This window comes from Pempheris klunzingeri, chromosome 8 (assembly GCF_042242105.1).
Source record: "Pempheris klunzingeri isolate RE-2024b chromosome 8, fPemKlu1.hap1, whole genome shotgun sequence".
Taxonomy (NCBI): domain Eukaryota; kingdom Metazoa; phylum Chordata; class Actinopteri; order Acropomatiformes; family Pempheridae; genus Pempheris; species Pempheris klunzingeri.
This window is the reverse complement of record NC_092019.1, coordinates 21,376,005-21,402,700: the sequence shown is the minus strand read 5'-3', so window position 1 is coordinate 21,402,700 and position 26,696 is coordinate 21,376,005. Positions and strand designations below refer to the sequence as shown.

The window sequence follows — 26,696 nt, the reverse complement described above, 5'->3', positions numbered from 1 at the left end:
GCCGGACAGTCGGAGGGAGGAAGAGGCGCGGAGGGGACGCCGCTGTGTCTCCAGCATCAACAATGACATCGTTCACCGACGGGGACACTGATAGTCACTGACACAAACTTGTCAAACACCGCCGCGAAACACCCCCCCATTGCTCCCCAAACAGGACAGGTCTGCTCTCAGCAGCATTACAGTCTGCTCCGGTGTGAAAACTCTCTCCAGCATCCTGGTGTTTCCTGCTTCTCCCTCCATCGGCCTGCGTCGGTGCGTCTGTTTACCTGAGCTACAGGCAGCAAGTCAAGCTAGCTGACGCCAACTGACAGAATGGACGTCAGGTTCGGTTCAAGCTAGTCCGACCGACCGACCGTTACAGCGGTTGAAGAGCGGCTTCACCGACGCAACGTTTACCGAGCTGTGACCAGCAGGGCTGTAATAACGCTGCACAACTTCCTTGAACTTGTTGGAAAGCGACCAGCGGACTTTCACCAGCTAATTTCTATTCAAACCACACCGCTCCTCTGGCCAGCATGCCTGCGGGGACAGGTGCGCACGGCCCGGCCGGCAGCGGGAAGACTTTACCGGAGCGGGGGCTGCTCCTGCTCATGGTTCTGGTGTTACTTCCCCTCGGAGCTGCCAGCTCTCCGGATATCAGCCACAAGGAGGTTTTGGACCACAAAGCGGCGGACGCACCGCACAACTTCACTAAAAAGCTCTTCCCCGTGCTGAGCCTCGACTACAAACACATACAGACCCCTTTCGAGATCTCATTATGGGTGCTGCTGGCCTCTTTGATGAAATTAGGTGAGTGTCATGTGGGTGTCACGTAGGTTGTGTTAGTGCAGCCCCCCCTGGACATGCTAGCTAAGGGTCTGTGGCCTTGGCTACAGGTGTAGTCATTGCAGGTAAAGGGACGTTACCCCATTTGTAGACAGCTTTTTTTTTTCCCCTTCTCCAGATGCACAATTACTTCCTCATGAAAACAGAAGTAGTGTCTGTTTTATCAGACTGCTCTCTGAATCAGACTCACGTGTTGGAGAGAAAACTGGTTTAGATTACAGTTTACCTGGTGATCTGATAATGTACTCCGACATAACACAGATAATCCAAGTCTTGATTCAGATTACAAAGCCTACAGGCAGAGCTGTTGATGGTCTCACAATGATTAACAGAAATACTTCTTTACACTGAACTACAGGATGATATCTGCCCACCAGGCCGGCCTGTCTCTCTGTGATGTACCAATTACAGAGGCTACTGGCATGCTGACATAACAGCTTTGACCAGAATAGGTCAATTAAATTGGTGATACAGAGTCTAAATCTATACTGCTTGTCATGCACATTGCTCATGAAACCTGTCAGCCTCATGTGGAGAAGGTCTTTTGCTAGTGCTGTACTTATTTCCCCACTACAGTGATGACTAAGCAGCTTGGTGCAGCCGTCTGAATTGTGGACAGCAGCTATTTGGCAAGTTTTCAACACGGGGGAACCTCCTGCTATGCTATTATGAGCCAGGGCCTTGCAACACTGTGATGGAGGATGTGTCAAAAGTTGAACCACTTCATGTTGTTCTCGTGTGTTTGTTCCCCACTGCGATGCTCACTGAACGACCGCTGTTCAGCTCTTCATCCTCCTCTGCTGCTTTAGTGTCCCCTGCTTCCTCACCTCTTCACCTCACGGCGCTCTCCTTTCTTTCCACTTTCTCTGTATTTGCTGGACTGTCTCTCCCTCTATCATCAAATCCTTCCTTGCGTTGCGTTCTTCACAGGACACTGCGTTGTCCCCTGCTATCTTTTTCTGAGAGCCAGCATCTTGTCAGTTGCCTGTGACATCAGGGGGCTGACTGAGCACCAGCCTGTAGCCAGGGAGGATCCTGCCTCACTGTCGGGGCGAGAAGCCCAGTGTCTCTGGGGAGAGGACAGACGGAGAGGGACCACCTGGCCTCGGGTGGCTCTCCGTTAGGATGCAGCTCAAGGGCATGGTGTGAAAATGGGAGACAAGGATAAGCAGGGAACGGTGAAAGTATGGGAAGCAGAGGGGAGGCAGAAAAGAAAATGAATGAGTGTGTGGGCTGACGGCAGCAGCAGACAGTGGTGACCTTAAGCCTCTGATTATCCCAGGATGGCTGAAAATGGACTGCGGGTAATTCACTGTGGCTGCTACACCGCTCAGCCTTGGTCCCGCGTCTGATTCATGCTCATGGATCTAATATCTTACAAGCCTAAAAGCACATCCTCAGTCCATTTATCTCTGAAGCAACCCTGCCCGTGTGCATGGTGCCTTTCTGTCTTTATTTTTCACAGAGGTACTTTTCTTGAATTGATTATACACCATGGCACAGCTTTTCATATAAATCAAAACCCAGGGGATATACATTTACTGAGAGTATGCCCTAAGAGTGTTAAAGTAAATGGCAGAGTCCTTATATTTATGTGATTTTCTCTAGTTTGACTATTCTTTATCAACCAATGTCAAAAGCTATAATTGAGGCATACTTCATGGTTATCTTAAAGTGGTCCGGTGTTTTACCTCTGTGTTTACAGGAAGGGTGTGTTTTGAAAGGATCAATTTCAGTCATAATCAGGAAGAATGAGCGCTAGCAAGCTTTTATCTAAATGACCTTGTCCCACTTTAATATTTTTGAATGTAATGTGTAACAAGACACTCATAAAGACTTCACCTGAAGTTGTAAACAGCAGTGTCATGCTTATGATGTATGGCTTCATCAAACAGCCGCCCAGCACTGACTTTCAGAATGACCCATCGGTTGGCTCTGATCTGATAATATTCAACAGTAATATGAGTCGCTGGTGGGACACGCCTTCTGGTCATTACCTTGGCGGCTGAGCTGCTTGATTCCCACGTTCCCTTCGTTCCAGCAAGGCTCCTTGTAACATGTCTGACAAGTCCAGTCAGTCTCACCTTCCATTTATAATTCACAGCTGGCCGAACAATTTGAAGAAAAGGTGTGTGCTACTACAAGGGTGACACTTGTTGTAGTGCGAGTTCGACTGCGACACGAGTTGGTGGAAAGGTGGCGAAAATTGGCTAAATAGATAAATGGAGTCAAAGTGAAATGTTTTTATTGAATTTTTAGCTGAGGTACCTGACTGTGTGGAGAGCGTTTCATCAGATAATGGTAGACATTCATAAGCTTGCAGGGATTTGCAGACAGTCACAACCACGGCCATGAGCAGCGCTGTAGTTTTATTACTGTGGTTGTCGAAAATGTTTCGGCAATGCAAATAGCAATTTAACTGTTTGTTATCAACTGAAGCTTTGTCTATCATTAGAGACTTATGATAATTACAAATTCTAAAATGACAACTGCGGTGTATGCTATACTCACTATAAGAGTAAAAGCTATTAAGAAATATAAAGTAAGAAGAAAGAAGGAGCTAGATATTTTTAGAACAGCTGTGTACTTAAGCAGCAGGAAGTGGTATGAGGGGAAACACAGGAGGCTATCCTCACTTGTTCCTAGCAAAACACTGGTAGAGGCAGATAGAGGGGTTTGGGAGTGAATCCCTCCACTATGTGCGGGCATATAAGTACATGTTTTTCAACTGTGAACTGATAAAAATGTCCTTTGAGATGTTGTATAGGAAGCTATTGCCCATGTTCAGTGGCAAACCGGACCTGTAACCTCAGCGGAAATGGCGGAGTGATCATCCATCAGTGTTAAACACTGCTGTAGCCTGGTTTCACTGTCAGATTTTTTAACATTCCTTTGGCTCTTTCTTATCCTTACACCTGAGGAACTGGAAAGCTGTGCATCGTTTTCTGCCGTGTAATTACCAGACATGACTCAGTGATAAATAAATGTAATTTCACAGTTTGTTAGAATTTATAAATTACACAGAGGTTTAATTCTCTAAGATCCATTATGTCTTCATTAACGCGCTTCCATGAATGCTGCAGTCGTTTGGCCCACTTTATTTGCTCAGTAAATGGTTCTCTAAGAGACCTGCCCATTCCTTAAAGGTTTGCCTTATCTATAGTAAACAATTGATAATAACTAAGGTGGGAGACATCAGTATCACTGGGTTGACTGGCTGAAACTGCCTATACAATCATTCTTGAACAGTATATGTCCCTCCTGGTACAGTCACTCTGTATTTCCAAATCCAATCACAGCATTTTGTTGATGAAGAAATGTGTCAGAATCTTACTGGCCGACTGATTTATGATGAATGTGCCATGCAAGGCTCAGTGTCTGGCCACGCTTCGACAAGACTGAGAGTGACTGACAAGATTTGACTCATCTACTTATTATTGGGGAGTCCAAAGTTACAACACTTGGCAAACCCACTGAGAATTATGGGCCTCACTATTGTCCTTATCCATAATGCCTGCGTGGGAAAGATTCCAGGTACATGATTAAAAAACACACCTTGGCTTGAGTCAATGTGTCCCAAGATATTCACGTCTTATCTTTAATGTGCAATTAAAGGAAAATATAATATTAAAAGTAAGGCAAAGACGTATATCTTTATAAGATTACTCCATATATAGATGATGTCCAGGGCATCAAAGTATATAGCCTTTAAAGCAATAATGAATTTTGATTGGTTTAATGGTTCTTCAGTCTGTACATGCGTAACATGGTTGCAAGCAGTAATCATTTTATGTGTCATAGGCTAAGGATGTTCTGGCGATTAGTGGCTGTTATTGATGCTGTTCTGTTTTTCTGTTGATTTTAAGAAATGGCATCATGGGTAGATCAGTGGCTTGGAGTCTTTACCTTCATAGACACAACTCTTATCTTAACAGTCCTTTGGTAGTCTGGCAGCAGCCTACTGTATCTGCAGCGGTTGTGCCAGTGTTAAAGTGTCCCTTTGTCTCCTTCTAAAGCCTAATCTTAAAATCTCTCTGTCTGTTTGCTTTCTTTTCATTAAAAGCATGAGACTCTCTGATCACTAGCAGGCCTGTTTACGGTAGTGCTTGTAACAGACATTTGATACTGTCACTGAATTGTACTCCATTCAGTAGTTTCAGCGAGAGATGTCCTTGTGAATTATAGTAAGGATCAAACCTCGCCTTTGTCGCTAAAGCCTTGTTATATTGCTTAGAAATCAGCCGTGCAAGGGAGGGATCACCCATGTGAGCTTATGCTGTTGTTGTGCAGATGTGGCATCAGGGATCATACTGAAATATACCAGCAGCGGGGCATTGTTAATAATTTAAACCAACACTGAGGAGCAACTTGAGGAGCGCAACGATCTGTATCATACAATCATACAATGACTCACAAAGGCTTGTCTTGTACACAGCAGCTTTGTCAGGAACAAGGCCTGCGTCACTCTGAAATAAATGTTCTTCTTGACCTTCCTGTGAACATTACTACAGCGTAACAGTTATGGTGTTTGAAAGCTGGCCAGCCAGTTTAACGTTTTGGTTTCAAGGAAAAGAATCAAATGAACGTATCACCATTCACCTTCTTTAACAAAGCAACTGTGTAAATGTTTTCTCTCCTTTGTGCTTGCATGGCCCAGCAGATATGGTTGCCAGCAGTGTACAATTAGTCACCTGGCAACAGGACATGGCTCCTTGGCTTTAGAAATGACCATGTGTAGCAAGTGCCAGGCTGTGCTGACACTGGGTACACATGCAGAAATGAAAGAGCAGTTACTCTGTGCTGGTTTTCAATAACCTTGCTGCATAAAGGCTCTCAGGAGGGAGTGGGGCAAGGACACAGCGCCTGCCATTATTGACATGCTGCCAGGATGAACCGCAGCAGGATGAAGACCAGTTGAAGACTGGCACAGAAATGAGATTTCTGCTTGTTTTCATACATGAAGAATGCTAAATACTTATCTCCTACATACATATGTCTTGACAGCACTGCAGTTGAGTGCCACATGAGCTATCCTTTGAAGTTCACGGCACTCCTTTTCACTATCTTATCTCCTGTGATATGGCCCTTCACTTGGATTAGCACCCAAGACCATAATTGGAGTCATGCAGAGATTTCTGAATGTGTGAACTGTCATCACTTAGCCTAGGTTGGACTTTTCAGGCTCCACTGAGTTCTTTGTGCCCCGGTCCTGGATGTGTTGATACATTTAGAAAGATCTGCATTGATGCTGAAATGGCTTTTTGTCCCATCCGCCTCCTGGTTCTCCAGCATGCACAGTCTTCACTTGTCCCCCCTGGTCACCCATGAATGATAATGGGTCATTTAGAGTGTCACTGCTGATTCCACTGGTGAGTGTGTCACCGCTCGAGGGACCAGCGGTAATATGTTTAGTCCATCAAGCCCTGACCTGTTTGGCCTTTCCTGGTGGACAACACAGCCCATCTTTTCAGTGAATTGGTTTTGTGTAAATGACTATAGAGCTTGTTCATTGGAACAGTTCAGGCATTTTCTTTCCTTGAGAAATGAGAAAACTTCCCTGTGAGCTGCTGAGTATTATTCCACAGCTTCCACAGCAATATGGACACACACTGGTATGTCCACTCCAATGAGATACCAGAATGTAAGATGTCAGGCTGTGTCAGATTTAAGACTCAGCTTACCTCTTATTTAAATGTGATAATTATCTTTATGATATGGAAAGAAGATAAGTGATAGTATTGAGTTTGCTGTGGAACCTTTAACAGGGGAACCTCCACAGAACTTTACTTAATTTGTTGATATTTTCAAAAAAGTCATTATCTTCATCGGCCTGTCATTTTCTTTATTACATTTTAAATGTCAGTTCATTGTGGTCTATTTATGGGTCATGATTTAGGGAGTGGAAGCTGTGAGCCAAAAGTACCCTCGCTCAGGTTCATTACTTAATGCCACTAGGAAGAACACTTAACACAAGGGATCATGGGACTCCTCGTCTTACTAATAATACCACCACTTGTTATCCCATGCCACCCTTTGGACTCAGTTATACTTGTTTCTTCTTAATAGAGCTTTGCAGTATGGGTTGTTCGATCATGAGTATAAATGAAACTGTGTGACCAGAACGTCTCTCTTTGGTCAAACTGCTGTATAGCAACATAAAACCTGAGCTGCTGAAGTTTTTGTTACCGGACCACACCTATGTGTACAGTAAGTGTTGAGGTGAAACCCAGTGTACATCTAGAAGTATTCCCTGTGGGCATCACTAAAAAATAAGCATGCCTTTCTAGTAAAGTTGTTTATTTGAAGTAAGTTGTAAAGCTCATTCCATTCTTTGTAATTTTCCATGCACATGCTGTAGGCAGGAGGCTATCAGTTCTTCCTTTCTGTTGGTAAGTCGCTGTCCTCTTGGACTTCAGTTTCCTATAGGGGTATAACAGTGTAACCATACAGCCTGATAAAATACAGTAGGCAATATGTTTGCTTCCTACAAGATATGACTTGTAGACATAAATTCTCCCTCTTTTCAGAGCTTGTTTCTTTCTTTCCTAAAACTGCCATCATCATGCACTGCCATCTGCTGCCCTCTGTCAGCTTGCAACAGGCTGAACTTGCTTGTCTTCAATGAGGGAGAATGTTTTATACATAATGTATTTACATCGTGTAGCCTACGTGCTATGTGGTGTTGCTAAATTCAAACCGTTAATGGGAATATTCAAATTCTTTGTAATCTAGACTCATTTACTGGCAGAATTTTCATGTAAAACACTCCCATTCATTCCTGTGGAAGGCCTGCCACTGTTATCTAATCTGTTCATACTGGAACCAATTAGTTAACTGGAGGTGCGCAGGACCACATGTGAAACCTGGTGCCCCCACACTGAACAGAGATCTCTGCAGCGATGACGTATCAAACACTTTTACACACAGCTTCTTAATAATGTAAGAGCATCTGTAGGGGGTTGAGATCTTATGAACTTTAATGGGCTAATTTGTGGTGCTAATTTAGCTTTAGATTGAAGCCTCCAGTACACAGATTGATGCTGTCTTCTGCAGAGACATTGTGCTTTGGATGACGTCAGAGCTGAGCTAGGTGTGGAATTTGCATCCTGCTCGCCACATAAGCCGTAGGGCGGACTCGCATAAACACATCTGTGTTTCAGCAGTTATCACAGAGTATCTTTGTTAACCCACCTGGCTACTAAGCCTCTGTGGAGTCGTGTGTGGTGCCTGTTTTCCAATAAAGTGCATTGAAAAGCAAAGAGCACTCAGCCTCTAATATTGCATTGTGAGGGAATTAGGTCTCTTTGGCCCATTGAAATAAAGGCTTCCTCAATATCTTCTCTCAGAGAGCCAGAGCCACAGCTGCATGCAGCTGTATAGTTCACAGACATGCACTTGTTGAGCTTGTGAGCTGAAACACTAATAGTGTTGTTGTCCTCAAGCTGCCAAAGTATAAACACCCCTCCCCCTCCCTCAGATGTCTTGTATTCTCGCAGAGGAGTTTTAGGCTGTTTAAATACTGTTAAGTTACAGCTTTACAACACTGAAATGATACTGCGCAGCTTAAATGTAATTCCAGCTCATATGCCTTAAATATAACTGATCTATTCGTTTGCAGTGGTAATTCTTGTTTACTGGCAGCGCGTGTGCAGTGTCTGGTCATCACATTACAAACCGTGCAATGTGCTAATGAGTGAATGTTAATTAGCAGCTCCACCATGCTTGTTGTGCAAACGTAAGCAAACTGGAGCAGTCCTGAGCTGCTCACCTGTCCGCCCCTCCCCTCCCCTTTTTGCTCTTTGCATCCCGTGGTTATTGTGCCCCTTCACTGCGCCACTGCACTCTCGTCCTTAAGAGCTCGAACTTTGTTGCCGTGGGGCTTATTGAAAGTTTAACGTGCTGCTATGGGTGCTTTTATCCAAGCTTATGACAGCACCATGGTTTAAAATTCTGTGTGTCAACATTTGAAACTAAAGCTGTGGGTGGACCACACAGTGACTCCATGTAATAGCTGTAGCAATGTGAAAATCAAGTTGGTGACATGGCTCAATTATTGCATCAATCCCTCTGTTTCTGTCTCTAATAAAAACACACACAGACCGTAACATGCAGATGTTATTGTGCGGGTCACAAGAAGATGGAGGCCTTTACGCTAACATGTTACATGTTCACACGCACACTAAAATGGTTTAGCGTGCATGTGAACATGTAGCCATATCTGGTTCATATTTCTGTGTGTGTTTGTGTGTAAGTATTAATGCACCATGCCGTCAGCTGGTACAGTGCCAGCTGGAAAAGTACACATTCCTGTGCTGCTGTAGTGTTCAGTAAATATAGCTGGAGAAAGACATCTCACTATGAGGCGCACGCTGCTGTCTCTTTGAAGTCCTAATCTTGTTTTGCTAGCTATGCACAGGCTGCAGTTGTCCCGTCACTTTACTGTGAATACATGCATGTAGCCTTGTGTGTGTTTATAGTGTCATGTGGAACTCAACAGCAGCTCAAGGTGATGGTGTTCATGGTCCCATGTCAACCCAGCCACCTCACCCTTGGTGGGCCACCCTGTCAAGCAGCTTTTGTCAGGCAGTAAGTCTTCTTGCTTGTAAAGGCATTAACATCAACAGTATCTGGGAACTCCCTGCCAAACTGCTTGTGCTGTGACAGCCACACAGCCTCAAGCAAGAGCAGATATTTGCAAAAGGTTATTTCAATTATGTGTAACTCCTCCAAAATTGGATTAATACCCAGACAAGAAGACAAATGGAAGTTTTAACTGATGGCACTTTTTTAGTCTCGTCTCCTGAATGTGGGCTCACAGCAAACACATTTAAATTGCAGGCTTGACTGGTTAAACTGTAATGTGAGATCTGGCTGTGATAAACGTTTTGCATACTATTTCCATTTTTCTCTTTTTAGAAGTCACGAGTCCGCGATTGGCCACTCCAGTAACTACACAACATACAGTTCAACTCTCATGGACTTTCTCAAACCCGCAGCTTCATGCCACTTTATTCATATGTTAAACACATATAGAGTAAAGGTTTTGTGTTACAGACAGTTAAATGAACAAATGTGAGCATGTAAGCTGTGACATGTCTGCACACAGCCACACACAAAGTGGCTGCTGAATCTGAGACAGAAGTTGAAACCTGTTATGTGAGTGGTGGTAGTACTCACAGGAGTGAAGTACGTAACAGCTGATGGCTCTGTTTTGAGTTTAGGAAATATTTAGTTTCCTTTTGCAGTGTTGCATTTTGTAAAGTGAGAAAAAAACGATGGAATCAGTTTCAGTTAATCTCATCCCAGAATCCTGCTTACTTCCTCATTGTTGTTTGTCTCCCTCCATGGCATTGCACCTAAACCTTTTCTTCCATTCATTTTCCCAGGGTTCCACCTGATTCCTCGGCTGTCCGGCATTGTGCCAGAGAGCTGCCTGTTGATCGTTGTGGGCCTTCTGGTGGGGGGGCTCATCAGACTAGCTGGAGAAAAGGTCCCCCCGGTGCTGGACTCCAGATTGTTCTTCCTCTGCTTGCTGCCTCCCATCATCCTGGATGCTGGCTACTTCCTGCCCATCCGTCCCTTCATGGAGAACCTGGGCACGATCCTCATGTTCGCTGTTGTGGGGACCTTGTGGAATGCTTTCTTCATCGGGGGCTTGCTCTATGGCGTGTGTCAGATTCAACAAGACAATCCATCCAACCTCCACCAGCTAGAGCTCCTGCCTTGCTTGCTGTTCGGCTCCATCGTCTCGGCCGTTGATCCTGTTGCTGTGCTAGCTGTGTTTGAGGAGATCCACATCAATGAACTGTTGCATATCCTGGTGTTTGGCGAATCCCTGCTCAACGATGCTGTCACTGTGGTGAGTGAACGAATCAGGAAATTAGGCACAGTGTGCTTTTTAGCTGACTTTCATGCTTCCATTTGTAATGAGAGAATGTATTTAATGTTTCATCTGTGCTCCAGTACAGGTAGGCTGGTAGATTAGAGTTATGTCAAGAATACTTATGATAGGCTGAGGTTGGAGCCCTTGGTTGTAGCCCTCAGAAGATCCTATATTCCTATTACAGCCACAATTGGGTGACAGTCACCCAATTGTCATCAGCATTGTCTCCCTTTGTGAAGCATCATCAAGTCATTTCTCATTTCAAATTTAACGTTTTCGTGTTTAGTTTTGCCGTCTGTGAAGCAGCTAAAAACTCAGCCACTGAGTGTTATCATTAAAATTCTGTTCTTTTAGCCTTATTGTTATAGTTAGGCTAAAACACCCTCATTTGCTGATATCTAAGGCACCATCTTCATAGTGTTTTTGACACAACACATCCCTTGCCTAAGTAAACAGTGTGCAAAATGCACCTAAGCACCCATGTAGAAGCTGGCATTTGGTACAGACACTTTTAAGTATAGGCTCTAGTGAGAGCCAAAGCAAAGCTCATCAGCCTTGGAGTGCTTGGCAGTCGATCTGCATGATTAGTCTGGCATTACAGGAGTCTGTATGTGCCGATAGTGAGATACTTAGCAAATGCTTGGTACGGAACTTTAAGAATCTGTTATCCGTTTGGCAAAAGCAAAATTTAGCCGTTGTGTTTTAGGGATGGTAATCGAGAACCCCGCACCAGTTGAGGAAGGGTCGTGAATTGTCTGATCCGATGGAATGGTATGCCTCTGAGCTTGTCAGTTCCTTTTATTGGTGCAGTGGTCCAGTTGCATATTGCAAAACAATTACTTCAAAGTCAGCATCTATGCTGCTGGAAAACAAGGAGCCATGGCGAAGAGAAAGAAATGGTCCAAAGCTTTGCTTCATTTCCTGAAGACAGACAGCAGTGCTCGTGATAGTGTCTGTAAAATGATCATTTCAGCTAAGGTGACCCAGGACATGGCTGGGGCAGCACTTAAGGTGAGCATAGAGAGTGGTGGAGCAAGTGAGAGCGATAGCGAGCAGCATAGAAAGTCATGAGGAATGTAAGCAGAGCAGATAAAAGACTACGCTTGACTTGACTTCTGATGATGTGGCATTCTTTGGGACCTTTGGTTGGATTCAGAGCCCAAATCTATTTTCATTAAACCCTAACCCATCATGACGTCCTACTGTTTATTCCTCTTTTGAACACAGTCGAGAGCTTTCAATATCCTTTCTCGACAGACTTTTTATTCCATCTGTCATAGTCATATATCGTAATCAACAACCTGTTTCTAAATGTCTAATATTCTATCTAGACTCACTTTTTCATCCCCTCCTCCCTCTCCTAGGTGTTGTACCACCTGTTTGAGGAGTTTTCAGGCGTTGGCTCAGTGACAGTCATGGATTGTTTCCTTGGAATCATCTCCTTCCTTGTGGTTGCGTTGGGTGGCGTTCTAGTGGGAGCTATCTACGGGATCCTGGCTGCCTTCACCTCACGCTTCACCTCCCACACACGTGTCATCGAACCACTTTTTGTCTTTGTGTACAGCTACATGGCCTATCTGTCAGCTGAGATGTTCCATCTCTCTGGGATCATGGCGTAAGTGTGGTCATATAGGGAGACCAGCAGAATAATACATTTTCAGGACGAACTATGTATATGTAAATGTATTTCTGTGCCACTTCGCTAGTGTTGTGTATCTCAACAACTAATTGAAAATGAATTTTGTACATGCAACTCCTAATTACCTACTAATTACTAATCCCCTGACATTTCCTCTAGTGCTACCAAGAGGTAGATATTAATTTTGTTCAGTACTTTGTTTTGAGGCTAAATACATTAACTAATAACATACCCATTTAGCAAATGATAGCATGCTATCACGCTAAACATTTTTTAATCAATCATTTCTCTTATTTGTCCAATCAGCAATATTTCTTCTGATTCTGTGGAAATGCAAACAGGGATGCACAAAAGCAATTTTTTACTTCCTGAGTTTAGTTCATTGTTTGAGGAATCGTTTGGTCAATACGTGCTATAAGATGGTGAATACGGTAAATATCGTCCCTCCTATAACATCAACATTTTAACATTGCCATTGTGAGGATGTTGGCACGCTGATGTTCGCATTCAGCACAAACCACCGCTGTTCTCAAGTACAACCTCACAGAGCCGCTAATGTGGCTCTAGACTTGGAAGTCTTATTAAATAAGATTTAACCAATTTCAATTCATATGATTTATACGTTTTTCAAGTTGTATTTTTAGCACCATCAGTCCTAGAATCCCCGAAACTGCTAGCTTGGGTCCTATCATCTACCCTGTGAGCAACTTTATACAGGTTCAGCATTCACAAATTGTATGTCATGTCATGTTGATATGTGGATCTTTCCTCATTGATTAGATGTCATGGTCTATTTACCATCTTGACACTACAGAGACAATCTCTTTCAGTCCCCCCCCCCCACGACAGCAACTTAACTGTACATCTCAGCAGAATACACTCCATGTAACCAGTGGTGTAATGAATTAAACTGATCCAGCGGCACCCGAACCAAACCTGAATTTATTGGCTTCCCAACATTTTCTGAGGTGCTGTTTGTCATCAGCTCCTCCAGAATGTGTGAATCCACCTTCTGTTAAGGGTGCTTGGAGTTATTGATGCTACAGACAGCAGGCGATGATATACTGAGCCTCTCCTCTGAGTCAGGGCCGAATGATGTGTATCCTCAGGGACGGCTCTCCAAAGCCTCTACCTGTCTTCTTGCACCTCACATCAAGAGCTGGATTTGTCAAGGTGTTTTTTTTTCCCCCATATCATCTGTTTATAAAGAAAGAGTGAAACCACTTACTGCTGTGAATCCCTTTCCACATTTCCCAAAAGCCTTGAAAGCCAAACCAATATTGACATGAAGGAGAAATGGGAATTGGCTGCTGCGGCCTGATGGGACTTTGGTGACGTTCATTTCTGGCCTCCACATTTATTTTTTCTTCAAAGATTCTTTTGGTCACAGACTTTATTATCTATCACGGCTTTATTAGAAAATGGATAATATTAGAAATGTGTGAGAGAGAGAGGGGATGACATGCAGCAAAGGACCACAGGCTAGAATCAAACCCAGGTCACTGCGGTTAGGCCATAAGCCTTAAAGGCATGCGCTCTACCAGTTGAGCCACTGGGGCGTCCCGGTGTCCACATTTTTAACAAAGAAACATCGCATTATACCGGAATGTAGGAGAGAAGTGTTCCCCAGACGGAGGCATCTTTTTTTGGTGTCACATTTCTACAACCAGTGTGGAATTCAGGCTGGGTGACTGCAGCGCTACATAAGTGGAAACTCTTGCTCAAATCTCAAATCAAAGCACCACTTCTTCTAAAATGGCTTTTACCTTTAACACATTAAACCTACTTGGCTTTGTTTAAATCATTTGTTCCACAATGACAAACATCGCAGGATTTGACATGTTTTTTTATCCGTGGAAGTTATGAAAATATATTTCCTAAAATACATAAAATACAAGTTGAAAATGTCCCTCCTTTTACAATCTTTAAACTGAGTAAGCGCCTGCCTCTTCTCGTTTCAGGTTGATAGCATGCGGAGCGGTGATGCGACCCTACGTTGAGGCCAACATATCCCACAAGTCCCACACCACCATCAAGTACTTCCTGAAAATGTGGAGCAGCGTCAGTGAGACACTAATCTTCATCTTTCTGGGTGTGGCCACAGTGGACGGACCTCACACCTGGAACTGGACCTTCGTGACCGTCACTGTCATTCTGTGCCTGGTGGCACGGGTCATAGGTCAGCCCTACCGCAGTAACAACTTCTTCACATAAACGTATTGGTGCCCTGCGGGGGGGGGGGGCAATACTGTGTAAATGGGGAAACAGCTGTCAACATGCAACAGAGGAAGAAGTGTTGTTCATTTGTTACATTGTTGGTTTTTGAGTTTCATTCGTGGAAGATCTCACAAAAGAGTGCAAAAGTAAAGTTGCTTAGTTCTTAGTTTCCAAGTAGATAGTCGTAATTTACCCAAAAAGGATTTCTTTGTCTGTAAAACGACCCTGTTGTCAAAAAGCGAACTGGGAACGCTGACGGCCGTAAATGTTGCCATCATGTTTCATCACACATCTGTTGGTGTGTGAAAGGAAGCAAAGAGGACTTCCATGTTGACTTGAGGCCGTCACAAGTCCTTCTGGTGATGATGTGTCATACCAGAGTTGTTAGTGTCGTTGGACAGAGAAAATGAAAAAAAGATGAGATGTGTTCAGTCACGGAAATACTGAGTTCTCATTTTTATCCAACACTTTTAGCCTTAGGAGCTGATTTCAGAGCAAACTTTCCACTCACGTGTGTGCTGTCCGTGACTGAATTACAACATCAATAAACACACAAGTCCTGCTTGCATCACATGATGCAAGATCTTGTGATGGAAAGTAGTTGAAGATGCTTTTGCCCTGTAAGTGGAAGGCCCATTACAATGTTTAGGTTGTTTCCTATTATCCAGTTATCTTTTGCAGCACTGCAAATGACTTTCCAAACCATGCTTCCAAAAGTTTTGAATTGAGTTTCTTATCTTCCAGTCAGCAGCTGGTTTCCATTTATTTCAGTGTGATATTAAATTCAAAAAGAAGACTGTAGTGGAGATAGTAGTAAGTAATACCCCGTCTGCAAGTACAGATTGATAGTAAAAAGGTATGATTTTTACTATGATGCACAAGCTGTACAAGGAAAGTTTTTAGTCTGTGTACGGTTTGCAGAAAGTATATTATTTACTTTCTTGTTTTTGTCTAGACTTATTGGCAAGCACTGGCATCTTAAAAGGCTAGAAAGAATGCTATTCGACCCATAGACTTGCAGCATAAATGCAAAGACGCACACAAACCCGACCTCAGTTTCTCATTACATTGTCCTTCCCAGGTGTGGTCGGTCTGACCTACGTGATCAACAAGTTCCGCATCGTCAAGCTGACCACCAAGGACCAGTTCATTGTGGCATACGGTGGCCTGCGAGGTGCCATCGCCTTCTCCCTTGGTTTCCTGCTGGACAACGACCACTTTCCCATGAGGGAGATGTTCCTCACTGCCATCATCACTGTTATCTTCTTCACCGTCTTTGTTCAGGTACGAGCACCCAGGCCTCTAAACAGACTTTAGAGGGAGGAAACTTGTTGTTCAGCCTGGCTTACTGTGTTGTAGCCTACTTCAAGCTTTACTATGGGATGTTTTTATGATCATCATGAATGTACGACTTCATCTTTTGTTAAATTAAGGCCTATTTAAACTATGCAAAGTGATTCCAGCTCTTTACGCACAGTGAAAACACTATAGATAAAGCGTTGTTGGTCCTCTGGTGCAATATTCCAAGTAAGAGACAGTGTGGCAAATTTTATTCACATGTTCTGTAGGTTACCCACTCGTATGCATTTGTCATCACCAACTGTACTGGTCCGCAAAAAGCTCCTTTTTAGTGTAGTGTGTTTGCCTAGTTTGCATTTTGACTCGCGTCACTGTTTGAATCCACACTGACTGACACATAATTAGCTCAAAGACAAAACAAATGTACACGCATCTCTGAACAAGTGTTTTATTTGTAACCATTCCGTTAAACAAGTCATTCTTCCTCCTACTGGTCACGCTGAGGATTGGACAACAAAGGAACGTTCATGTCTTTAGAGGAAGGCTGTTCTTCCTAGAAAAAGGACCTGTTTGGTGTCACATCAGTTCCTCCCCCTCAAGTGGTCAGGTTGTCTCGGTCCGCCTGGTGTGAAGTAAACAGCTCCAGCTGGTTTAGGAAAAACTAATTTCATCTTCAGCTTTGAAGTACACTGACGGACAGAAACACAGGTGGACCAATTCATGCATGCGAATGTAAAACATATGCAAAAGGAATAGAAAATGTGGAGACTTTTCATTGAATGAACCTCAAGATAACATGCGGTACATGAAGGGAAGATAAAGACAAACAGGCAGTGATTCGTTGCATTTATATCATGTGTTGTCCGTTTTAAGCACAGTGGACTGCATCGCCCCTGTGCTGTCAGATAATCCAGTCTCCTTGTGAAACTGTAGGAAAATTCTCTGATGTGAATTTGACCCAGAAACTGTGAAGACATGTCCTCTCTCCACAGAGGCAAGATTAGAAACATGTTTTATTCACGATTCAGCACCGGCAGTTTGATGCTGAGGCAGATGGAGACCAGGAGCAAGAGTTGCTTAAAAGTATGACTGCGTATAAGAGTGGGAAGACTTATAGACTTATAGACTTAATCTCTCCCCAGTAAAAACACACACAGTGTGTGTGTGATTAAGTCTATAATGATGAGAAGTGAAAATTGTTATTATTCTGGATAATCTTTTAAAAATCTTTTAATGGATGATTACAGCCTGACCAGTTAAGATCTATAGACTTGCTTTTAGCGCCTTGTGTCATGCCTTGTGTGATCAAATTGAAATAAGCATAAGGTAGGAAAAATGCAGGTCCCCTTTGCATACATGCCTGGTAGCAGGACCGGGTATGCTTAAAGAACAGGAACCGTCTGGCTTCCTCTTTGGGCTATTACAGTAAACCAGATGGTCGGCTTAATCTCTTTAAGAAGCAGAATGATACGTATGAGGTTTTAGGTGCAGACAGGCGCGCACACACACGCGCACACACTTCTGGTTATAATCAAACAGTAGCCAAACATCAGACGGATGTTTGATTCTGCATTCCTGGAGCCATTCTGTCGTGGCAGTGCATTTTTCTTAATCCTGTTGATAACTAACCAGAAATAGACCAACATAATAGTTCAAATAAACTACACATGAAAGTGTTTCTAGTGAGGCAACAATGGAGGTAAGTTTGAGACATAGACACATTCATTAAAAATGAAAATAAACAAAGGTTTTGGCACATGATAATTTTAGCAGTTCAGTTCAGTATCAAGTAACATCTCCTACTTACCCTAATCTACCCACTTACCGCTTGTAAACTGAAAAAGAATGTCTGTCAAGGGAACAATGGAAACACATAATTATATTGTTTTGTGTTGTCGATATTGAGAAGGGTGTCATTGTGTTAATATTACTAGAATGTGGATTTGCATATTTGTTAAATATGTTGCTTTTTAAAGCTGAAATCTGTAACTTTTGACATTGTCACCCTCTGAAATGGTGAGAGATTCACAGCAGCAAGAACGGGGTCATTGTGAAAAGTTGTGTGACGACCTACTGTGAGTGTTAATCAGCCACTGTGAAATTTGGAAACCGTGCCAGATAGTAAAGTGTGATACTACCGAGCTTACGCTTGACTTCAATGAATGAAAACACAGTCATGATGGCCGCGTTTGAAGGTGTCTTTAACGGCTCCATAAACCAGGACGGGTGTGATAGACGTCAGTATCAGAGTATGGAGAGTGCTGGTTTATGTGTTCTACATGACTCTGACACTCGGGAAGATTATAAAACTCTACCAGATTTAAATGCAAATCCACATGCAACCCTCTCATTCCACTCTTGCGTTACAGTGGTTGATCCCTGCCTATTTCTGCATAAGCCAAGGTCACGGTGAATCATGTTTTTGTTCCTGTCATCCATCTCGCAGGGCATGACCATCAAACCCCTGGTGGAGCTGCTGGCAGTGAAGAAGAAACAGGAGGCCAAGCGTTCGATCAATGAGGAAATCCACACCCAGGTACAATCCCAGAACGTGTAAATGGTTTTGAATGTTTTGAACCACACAACATCGTCTCAATAGATTAGTGAGACACACGGAGAAAATGCTGTTGAATTCATCAACTTCCTCTTTCACCTACTCACCTTGGTGAACTTTAACAATGTAGTCTCTCTTCCTGTCATGTTTTTATTGTTCTTTACTCAGCACACAGACAGATACAGAAATACAAATATTACTAATAATGTTACTAATATATACCATTTCCCAGATTGAGAAATGCATTGCAGTTGTACAAATAATTACATTTTGATATTGAATTGTTTCTCTAATGGTATTGTACAGTCCTTTCAGTCACAGTTATGTAAAAACATCCTTTTCCAGCAACAAGCCTCTGAGCCCATTTAGTTCATCACATTTTGATTGCTGCTTCCACCTACTGGCTGAAAGGTGGTACTTCATTCCTTCATTCCTCGTACTGAACAGTGTAGTGGTGCAGCAGCCCAGAGATTAGAAAGACTGACAGTTCTGCTGCTGCCTCATTGCATAACAGCAGCATATAACTTGAACACACTTGTCTCTCTCACACACACACTTAGATTCTTGTAGCCACAGTTTCTGGTACTCAAACGCGACTGGCCACCATGGTCCACAATCCCCAGGTGTTCTAAAGCTTTTAATATAACACACACACACACACACACACATCAGCACTGTCTGGGGCTTTACTGTAAGTCACCAGGCACGAGGCTAGAAGAGCAGTCTGTCCTAATGGCTTCTCCTCCACCATAAACACCAGTGATTAGAGTCAGCAGAGCCGGCTGAGGACACCGGGCTACAGCATAGCACTGAATCCAAATAGAGTGCTACCCAGTCGTCCAGAAAGGAGGCTGTGAATTTATTCAGTTATTTATTTATCAATATTCCAATTGCTCCAAAGATGCTGCAGATCCTTTCATACACTTTTAGTGATGCTTTTTTGTAGATCCGGTGAGAATCACATGACAACACACAATTCACTGCTATTAAGACTTATTACACAGCTTTTTTGAATACCTGATTCATCTACGGTCAATATTTCACGTTAGATTCTTTTTTTCTTTCCTTTTTTTTCTTTAGAGAGTCAATCAATCTTTATTTATATAGCACCAATTCATAACAGCGTTATCTCAAGACGCTTTACATAAAGAGCAGGTCTAGACCAAACTCTTTAATTTAAGAGAGAGACCTAAGTGGGGTCAGAGTGATACAGGAATCTTGAATCATCCTGAAGGGTTCAATAATGACTGGCTCTCTGTACATTATACAGTATAGGTGATATACTACTATGTGCAGCTGCATGGTGTAACAAACATGTATGAATCGTGCTACTAAATGGGAAAACAGCCCTCAAGTAGTTTGGGTTTTCAGATTTGCATAATGTGCAAAGTGCATAGGTGCACGAGTGTAAGAAAAGAAAATGGAGCGAGAGCCCTTTTCGCAGACTCACAGCAGCATGTGTACCTCTGCCATTATTCACATGATAGACAGACATACGGTAAACTGGAGAAGTTTTTAGTGAAAGAAGAATGCGTGTGACCCAGTGTCAGTGTAACCAGAGGAGAATATATCATAATATATTGCTGTATTGTCTCACCATGCGTCTTCTAGGAAGAATCCTCTAGAGAAACTTTTCATATTGTCTCCACTTTTTGAAATGAGACTTTTTCACCCTCACCCCCGCAGTGCTGGGCTCTTCCGACAAAGCCCAAGTAAATTCTGCGGCTCTGCTTAATGACTTGTTCCCATAGCAACACTGGCCGTCAGACTGTCATCTGCAGGCTTAGTCAGAACACCAGGGCGACCTGTGGCCGGCTGCGCTCTGAACAACAAATGCATCGGTACATTTCTCTGGTTCTCCATGCAGACGTGCTGCCACTGATGATAAACACTGTCCAATCAATCACCGGGCTGCTGCTGCTGCTGCTGCTGCTGGTTTGCTCTCCATTTTAAAGCTTGTCACCTGCTGTTGTTGGTAATGATGTTGGCAGGGGTTTTACTGTGAGAAAAGGTCAATGTGGTGAAGCCATAGCTACCGTGATGTGGCTGAGTAACGTTGAGTGCCTGTAATCACAGTTGGTAATCATAAATTACAGTTTATACATTAAAAAAAACAAAATGAAAAATTAAGGAAAATGCCGGAGTCATAAAAAAATCGGTCTAAATAAAAGCACTCCAAATGAGGTTGTACTGCAGCAGATGCAACATGGGCCTATATAGATATATTAGATATGAGGCATATGACATGTTTGTATCTTGGTAAGCCTGTTTTACCACAAACAACAAACCTCCATACAGAAGGCAGAGAGACAGATTGAAGGTCTGATTCAATCTGGAGTTTGTCTCTTTTTAGCTTCCCTTTAAAAGACAATTTTCAGCCTCTTTTTTTCCCCCACCAGTTCCTCGACCACCTGCTGACTGGAATTGAGGACATTTGTGGACACTATGGACACCACCACTGGAAAGACAAGTATGGATCTCGCAGTTATCCAACATTAACATTTGCAGTCATCAGGGACTGTGGATGCCATTGTTTTCATTATGAATATATAATTTGACTATGAGATATCAAACGTGACGACAAACGCTCATTTAGTTACCAGAGCATAAACTGAGAAGCACAACTAAGTCTTTGACTGAGAGAAGCTGTGACAATGAAAAGTTGATATTTTTACTCTTGATTACTTCACTGTGAAATGACCATTGGATAATTGATTTAAGCCCAGAGAGAGTAAGCATCAACTGTGGCTGTAAATGTTGAATTATCACCATCAGTGATTTAATTTCCTCACATAACTTCTTTTTTCCCGTTTAATATGCACCACATGTAAAACCCCTCACATCTCTCTCTGCCCTGTTTCACCCCCATGTCTCTCTTCTCTCCTGCTCCCTGCTTTCATCCGTCATTTCCTCCCTCCTCCCAGACTGAACCGCTTCAACAAGAAGTATGTGAAGAAGTGCCTGATTGCGGGCGAGCGCTCCAAGGAGCCACAGCTCATCGCCTTCTACCATAAGATGGAGATGAAACAGGCCATTGAGCTGGTGGAGAGCGGAGGGGGAGTCAAGCTGCCTTCTGCTGTGCCTTCCACTGTTTCCATGCAGTAAGTACTAAGTACACACTCAACCTGTCTTGAGTTACCACACTCAGAGTGACAAACAGGCCAAGTTTGAGTCCATGAATCTCTAATAAATGATTTTTTGGCCACTTTGAGGAAATAAGTTGTGACTGCGACACATGTACAGAGCCAAATTCTCATTTATTTGCAGTTGTGTTTCTGAGACCGCCAGGTCAAATCCAATATTCACGTTCTTTCAGCTCTGTTTTTGGTCTCTAGCGAATCCTGAAAGAAATACCTGGCTCTTAAGCTGCTAATTTCTCCACTATGCCCGCTAGTGAACTAACTGTGTCTGTCTGTCGTTTGGTGCTGAGCAGGTAGTGTGCACTGGGTTTTCATAGCTTTTTCACTGAAAACAGCTGCCTGCTGCAGCAGAAGCAACTGTAAGAGCAGTCGGAGTGAAGCAAAAACAGTGTAGCTGCAGGCCGGAGAGCGAAACAATCAGCCTGAACTCATCATAAATCTCCACATAGCGGAGGGGAGGTGCAGATTTATGTGATAATTCTCTGTTGGTTCATCATTACCACCCACCACTCTCATATTGCCATTTGAGACATTTTAATTACACAAAAATTGATTGTAGCCGCTTAAAATGTTTTCGAACACACCTTGTATCTAGTAATCAAATAAATAATTCCAGCATGAGCAAACTTTAATGGAGCCATTAAAATATACAATAGAAGAACAGATTCTGAATGTTTATGTAATTCAAGTCGTATACAAGTGGAGTAGAGTCAGTCAAAGCTGTAAATAGAACAGGATGATTCTTCTTTTGTTCTACAGATCATTAGATACCAGGAAGAAGTAGTTAAGGGAAATAGGATTTCAATGGTTTGATTAGTACGACAACAGATTGTGTTTTGACAAAAGCAGATGGCAGACAGGCTTTCGATGTGTACACGTGACTTATCTTCACTGGTCTGCAGCAGACAAACTCTGCTAATCCTAACTTATTCCTGCATTTCTCAGGAACATCCAGCCCAAGAAGCCTCCTCCTGCCAAGCCTGTAGAGAGAGCTCTGCCCCAGCTGCCTAAAGGCCGCGAGGAGGAGATCAGGAAGATCCTCAGGAGTAACCTCCAGAGGACACGGCAGAGGGTAACACTGCTATATTCCTATTCATATCAACCAAAGATGTGTTGTCTTCTACAGCTGGTGATTTCAGAGCACATCACTCCTCATATTGAATTGCACTGGGAACTAATGTAGCACCTCTGCCATGTGAGACTGTTGTATTGATTCTTACAGAGTTAGAATCAGTAGCTTGGGTTATACATTAACTAATACTGACTTTAACTTGTAGGCACACAGAAAAGCACTTCTCATTGATTTACACAGATTTAGATGTAATTGTTCCCCTGTGGTCATCATGGCCTGAGTAAAGTGGTCCGGCCTCCTCTAATTCCACACACTCTAATTCTTCTCTTCTTTACGTTTTCATCCCTACTTCTGCAGTTCTTTGAGATAAAAGGGAAACTAACAGTGCCAAACCCTTTGTGTCATATATCTTAACCATTGAATTGCCTTCTGAAACTGAGTTTTTTTCATGTGTCTTTTCTACTTCAGCTGCGCTCCTACAACAGACACACTCTGGTGGCTGATCCATATGAGGATGGCTTAGGCGACTTACTTCTCAAGAAGCAAAAGATGATTGAGCTGGAGAAGAAGGTATGGTTGTCAGTCTCAGTGAGGGCAGCACCCTTTAAATCCTCTATCAGTCTGAGCCAGCTGTCCGCCTTGTCGAATGTTATTGACACCTGGCCACTGCACAACTGAACAAAACACATTTTGCTGATTAGTCAGCGCTGATTAAGAGATTTTGTGATACCACAGCAGTGTGCCACAGAGACAGTTATGCAATCTGGTACATAACTAAGTAGAAGTTGTTTCGCAGGATGCATCCCATCATAGATCAGAGGAAACACAGTAGACTCCAAAAAACACCAGATGAAAAGCAGCACTTCTCATTCTGGGCCAGTAGCAAATTAAATGATTCAGCCCAAACTATGATTTGTGTTCTAATTAGAGTCCACCTTCAGCCTTCTAAATTAATTTTCTCGACACAAATGGGGGCTGATTTATTCGCACGGTTGAGTGGCCCTACCACAAGCTTCAATTTCATCAGCCTGTAATTACATAATGAAAATAGACTCTGTTTTGGGTAAATCGAATGTGCTGGAAGCCACCGCAGACTCAAGAGGATTTCTGCAGAGCAACACATAACTTTACTGCAGTTTCTCTGCGATACTAATCAGGTGTGAATAACTGGCGTGTTTTAGTTTGGCCGTTTCACAAGAAGCAGAATGTGTATTCTTTGTCATTTGTCAGGGTAGCGAATATTTAGGTTTAGTTGCATTATGTAACTGTGACATTTGATTCCATGCAGAAGGTTCAGTCATCTCACAAACCAACAACATCCCTGTGTTTTCCCAGATAAAAGACATGACTAACTACCTGACGGTGCCTGCTGCTCCTCCTGACTCCCCGACCATGTGTAGAGCCAGACTGGCCTCAGGTAAACACATCCATCTTAGCCACAGCCGAAGTGCAAACACTGGACAGCTACCTCCGTTTTACTAAAACACAACACATGAGACAATAGGAGGAAAGCTCACAAAGTCGCTGATGGGGCAGACATCATATTTTGTCAGGCTCACAAGGCAGCTCTCACAGAACAATCAACACTGTAGGAAGCACTCCGACTGTTCACAGCTGCAGCAACAGATATTTCCCCACTGATGGAAATATGTTTGCATGTGCCAGCCGGCATGTAAACCGGTGTGTGGTTTCATTTTAGGCAGAGATACTGATTTCAGACCTGATCAGCAGCAAAAAGGGAACAAAGTCTGTCCAGGTATGTAGTGAGTGTAGACAAGACTCATTTTGCGTCGTGATAACCCAGCAGCAATCCTAACATGCATGCATCAGTTATGTTGCTTGTTAACATTCATTAATTATTCATCACTAATGAGGGGATTTCATGACATGAATGACAAGGCCACATCCTGATGATTTATTGTAGCCAAAGGAACAAAATCTCGCTGTTTACAGATTAGAGTCGAGCATGATATACAGTATGTTGGTATTTCAGCTTGTGTTTAAGTCATTTAAAAGTGGTGTTATTCCAGCATGTGTTGTATTATAAAGCACTTTTATTCCTTTTTGTTATTTTTGTTGTGTTGTGACATATTTGGAAAAGTCTTGAAGCCTGCTGTTGTTGGTTTTGTGCAGTGATTATACATGGGTAGCTTTGTTGACCTTAATATTAGTTGATCACATTCTCCTTCCCTTGTACATCTTATGTTGATGCACGCTGATGGAATGATATTAGATCCCTTTTTAAAGCCTCCTTAAAGCTCACTCCCTGATAGTGCACCCTCGTCTCTGCCTCTAGACCCTCAAGCCTACAGCATGAAGCCGGTGTCGGACAGCGTGCCGACCATCCAGGTAGACCTGGCCTCCCCTCAGTCCCCGGACTCCGTCAATCTGATGGATGAGTTCAGGCGGGCCGACCATCAGCAGGAGGAGGACCAGGGCCTGATGATGAAGCCTCCCTCGGGGCAGAGGGCACCTAACAAGCCAGCCGAGGCGGACGGAGCCAGAGAACAGCAGAAGCTGATGAGGTGTCTGAGCGACCCCGGTCCCAGTGCAGACGAGGACGAGGACGAACCCTTCCTGCCTTAATATGGCAGACCGGATTCGAAGGGGTCAGCCTTCCCACCTGCGCTGGTTAGAGGAGGGAGGGCTGCTTCACTGCTCTGCTCTAAATAATCTCTTTGGTTCAGAAACCAAACAAGCCAAAACTGCTAATGCCGTACAAACCACAGAGAGAAAGCAAAAGGAGACTTAGAAAAAAAGAGCCATTAGTTTGTTATCGTCATTGCTCTTTGTTTTTTTTTAGACAGGATTGGAACAGCAGCCGCTGCTGTCTGAGGGATGGTAGTTTATGGTGGAGAGTCTGAGACATTCAGGAAAGAACTATGCATTACCAAAGGTTTGGACTGTTTTAGTGTCAGACAATGTCATTTTTACTTTAGTGTCAGACTGTTTTTCTTTCCTAATGATAACTGCGTAGTTGGTTTTATGTTGGTTCATGACTTTTTTTATGTCTTCACAGCTACATTCTTTGAGACATGCTGGGCCTCCACCGTAAAAATAATCAACAAAGCAAACTACTTCAATTCAGTTGTCACTTCCAAACATAGCACTTGAGTTTAAGGCTAATGCTTTAATGTAATATCTCATGGAACCGTTTCATTCTGTCACTTGAAATTTGCTGGATATTCAAACATTTCGATAGTAGCTAGTTTAAAATATTTGGCCTTATTTTATGTCAAACCCTTTCACTTGGTGCATTTTTATCCTGGTTGTTTTTTTAAAAACGTATTTTAATTTCAGGGGTACTAACATCTGTTTGCAATCAGTTTGTCCCAGTGTTAGTGGGATGTTGGCTGAAAGCTGGATGTATTTAGTCACTGTGTATAAGAACCACAGTTGTTTATAGTTGTGCATACAGACCTGCAGCCTTGTCCTATGGCTCCTCACTGTATATAAAGGAGGTGTCCGGGAAGCTTGTGAGACAGACATCGATGCAGCACAGATGTTTCGATATCATGCTTGTCTCCCCATCCAAGTCTTCTGGCGTTAAATGACATGTTGTCATGGCACGTTATCTGTGTAGGTGTTTTATTGTTTACCTCAATTTTAGAACACCCTTTAACCCCCCCCCCCAAATACCAGTCAAGTTGTTAGTGTAGGTGTCTCCATTAATATTAATGTAATGAACTAGTGCCCATCTAATAGTCACCCTCACACTCCTCACTCAGTGAGCTGATTTTAATATATCAGATCAAAATAATCAGTGCTCACTTTCTTCTACGTGCATTCTTCAGTTTATGTCACTGGCCTGTACAAAAAGCATTTGTGCCCTAAATCCCTGCTGATGGGACACGACATCCACACCTCCTCTAATTTAATCTAAGGCTGTAGGCATGTCATGGCAAAAAATATATAATTCTATGCAGTATATATGTGTAAATTATGTAAATGAATTATGATATCCTATATTTATGAATACCCTTTAAATGAAGTCTTGTAAACATGCAACACAAAAACCACTGCGAAAGTCAAAGCTAAACTCAAACACGGGGCATTAAAAGAAACAC

At 43.0% G+C, this 26,696-nt stretch overlaps 1 protein-coding gene across 1 annotated transcript; it reads left to right on the top strand.

Annotated features, from left to right (window-relative positions):
- The first annotated feature begins 203 nt into the window (after positions 1-203).
- slc9a1a (solute carrier family 9 member A1a) lies at positions 204-26,696 on the top strand. Its single transcript, XM_070836180.1, has 12 exons — positions 204-789; positions 10,212-10,684; positions 12,073-12,323; positions 14,309-14,526; positions 15,646-15,848; positions 18,310-18,399; positions 20,817-20,887; positions 21,342-21,518; positions 22,503-22,629; positions 23,098-23,199; positions 23,965-24,046; positions 24,926-26,696. The coding sequence occupies exons 1-12, from the start codon at positions 516-518 to the stop codon at positions 25,213-25,215; spliced, it is 2,358 nt and encodes a 785-aa protein (XP_070692281.1). The 5' UTR covers positions 204-515; the 3' UTR covers positions 25,216-26,696.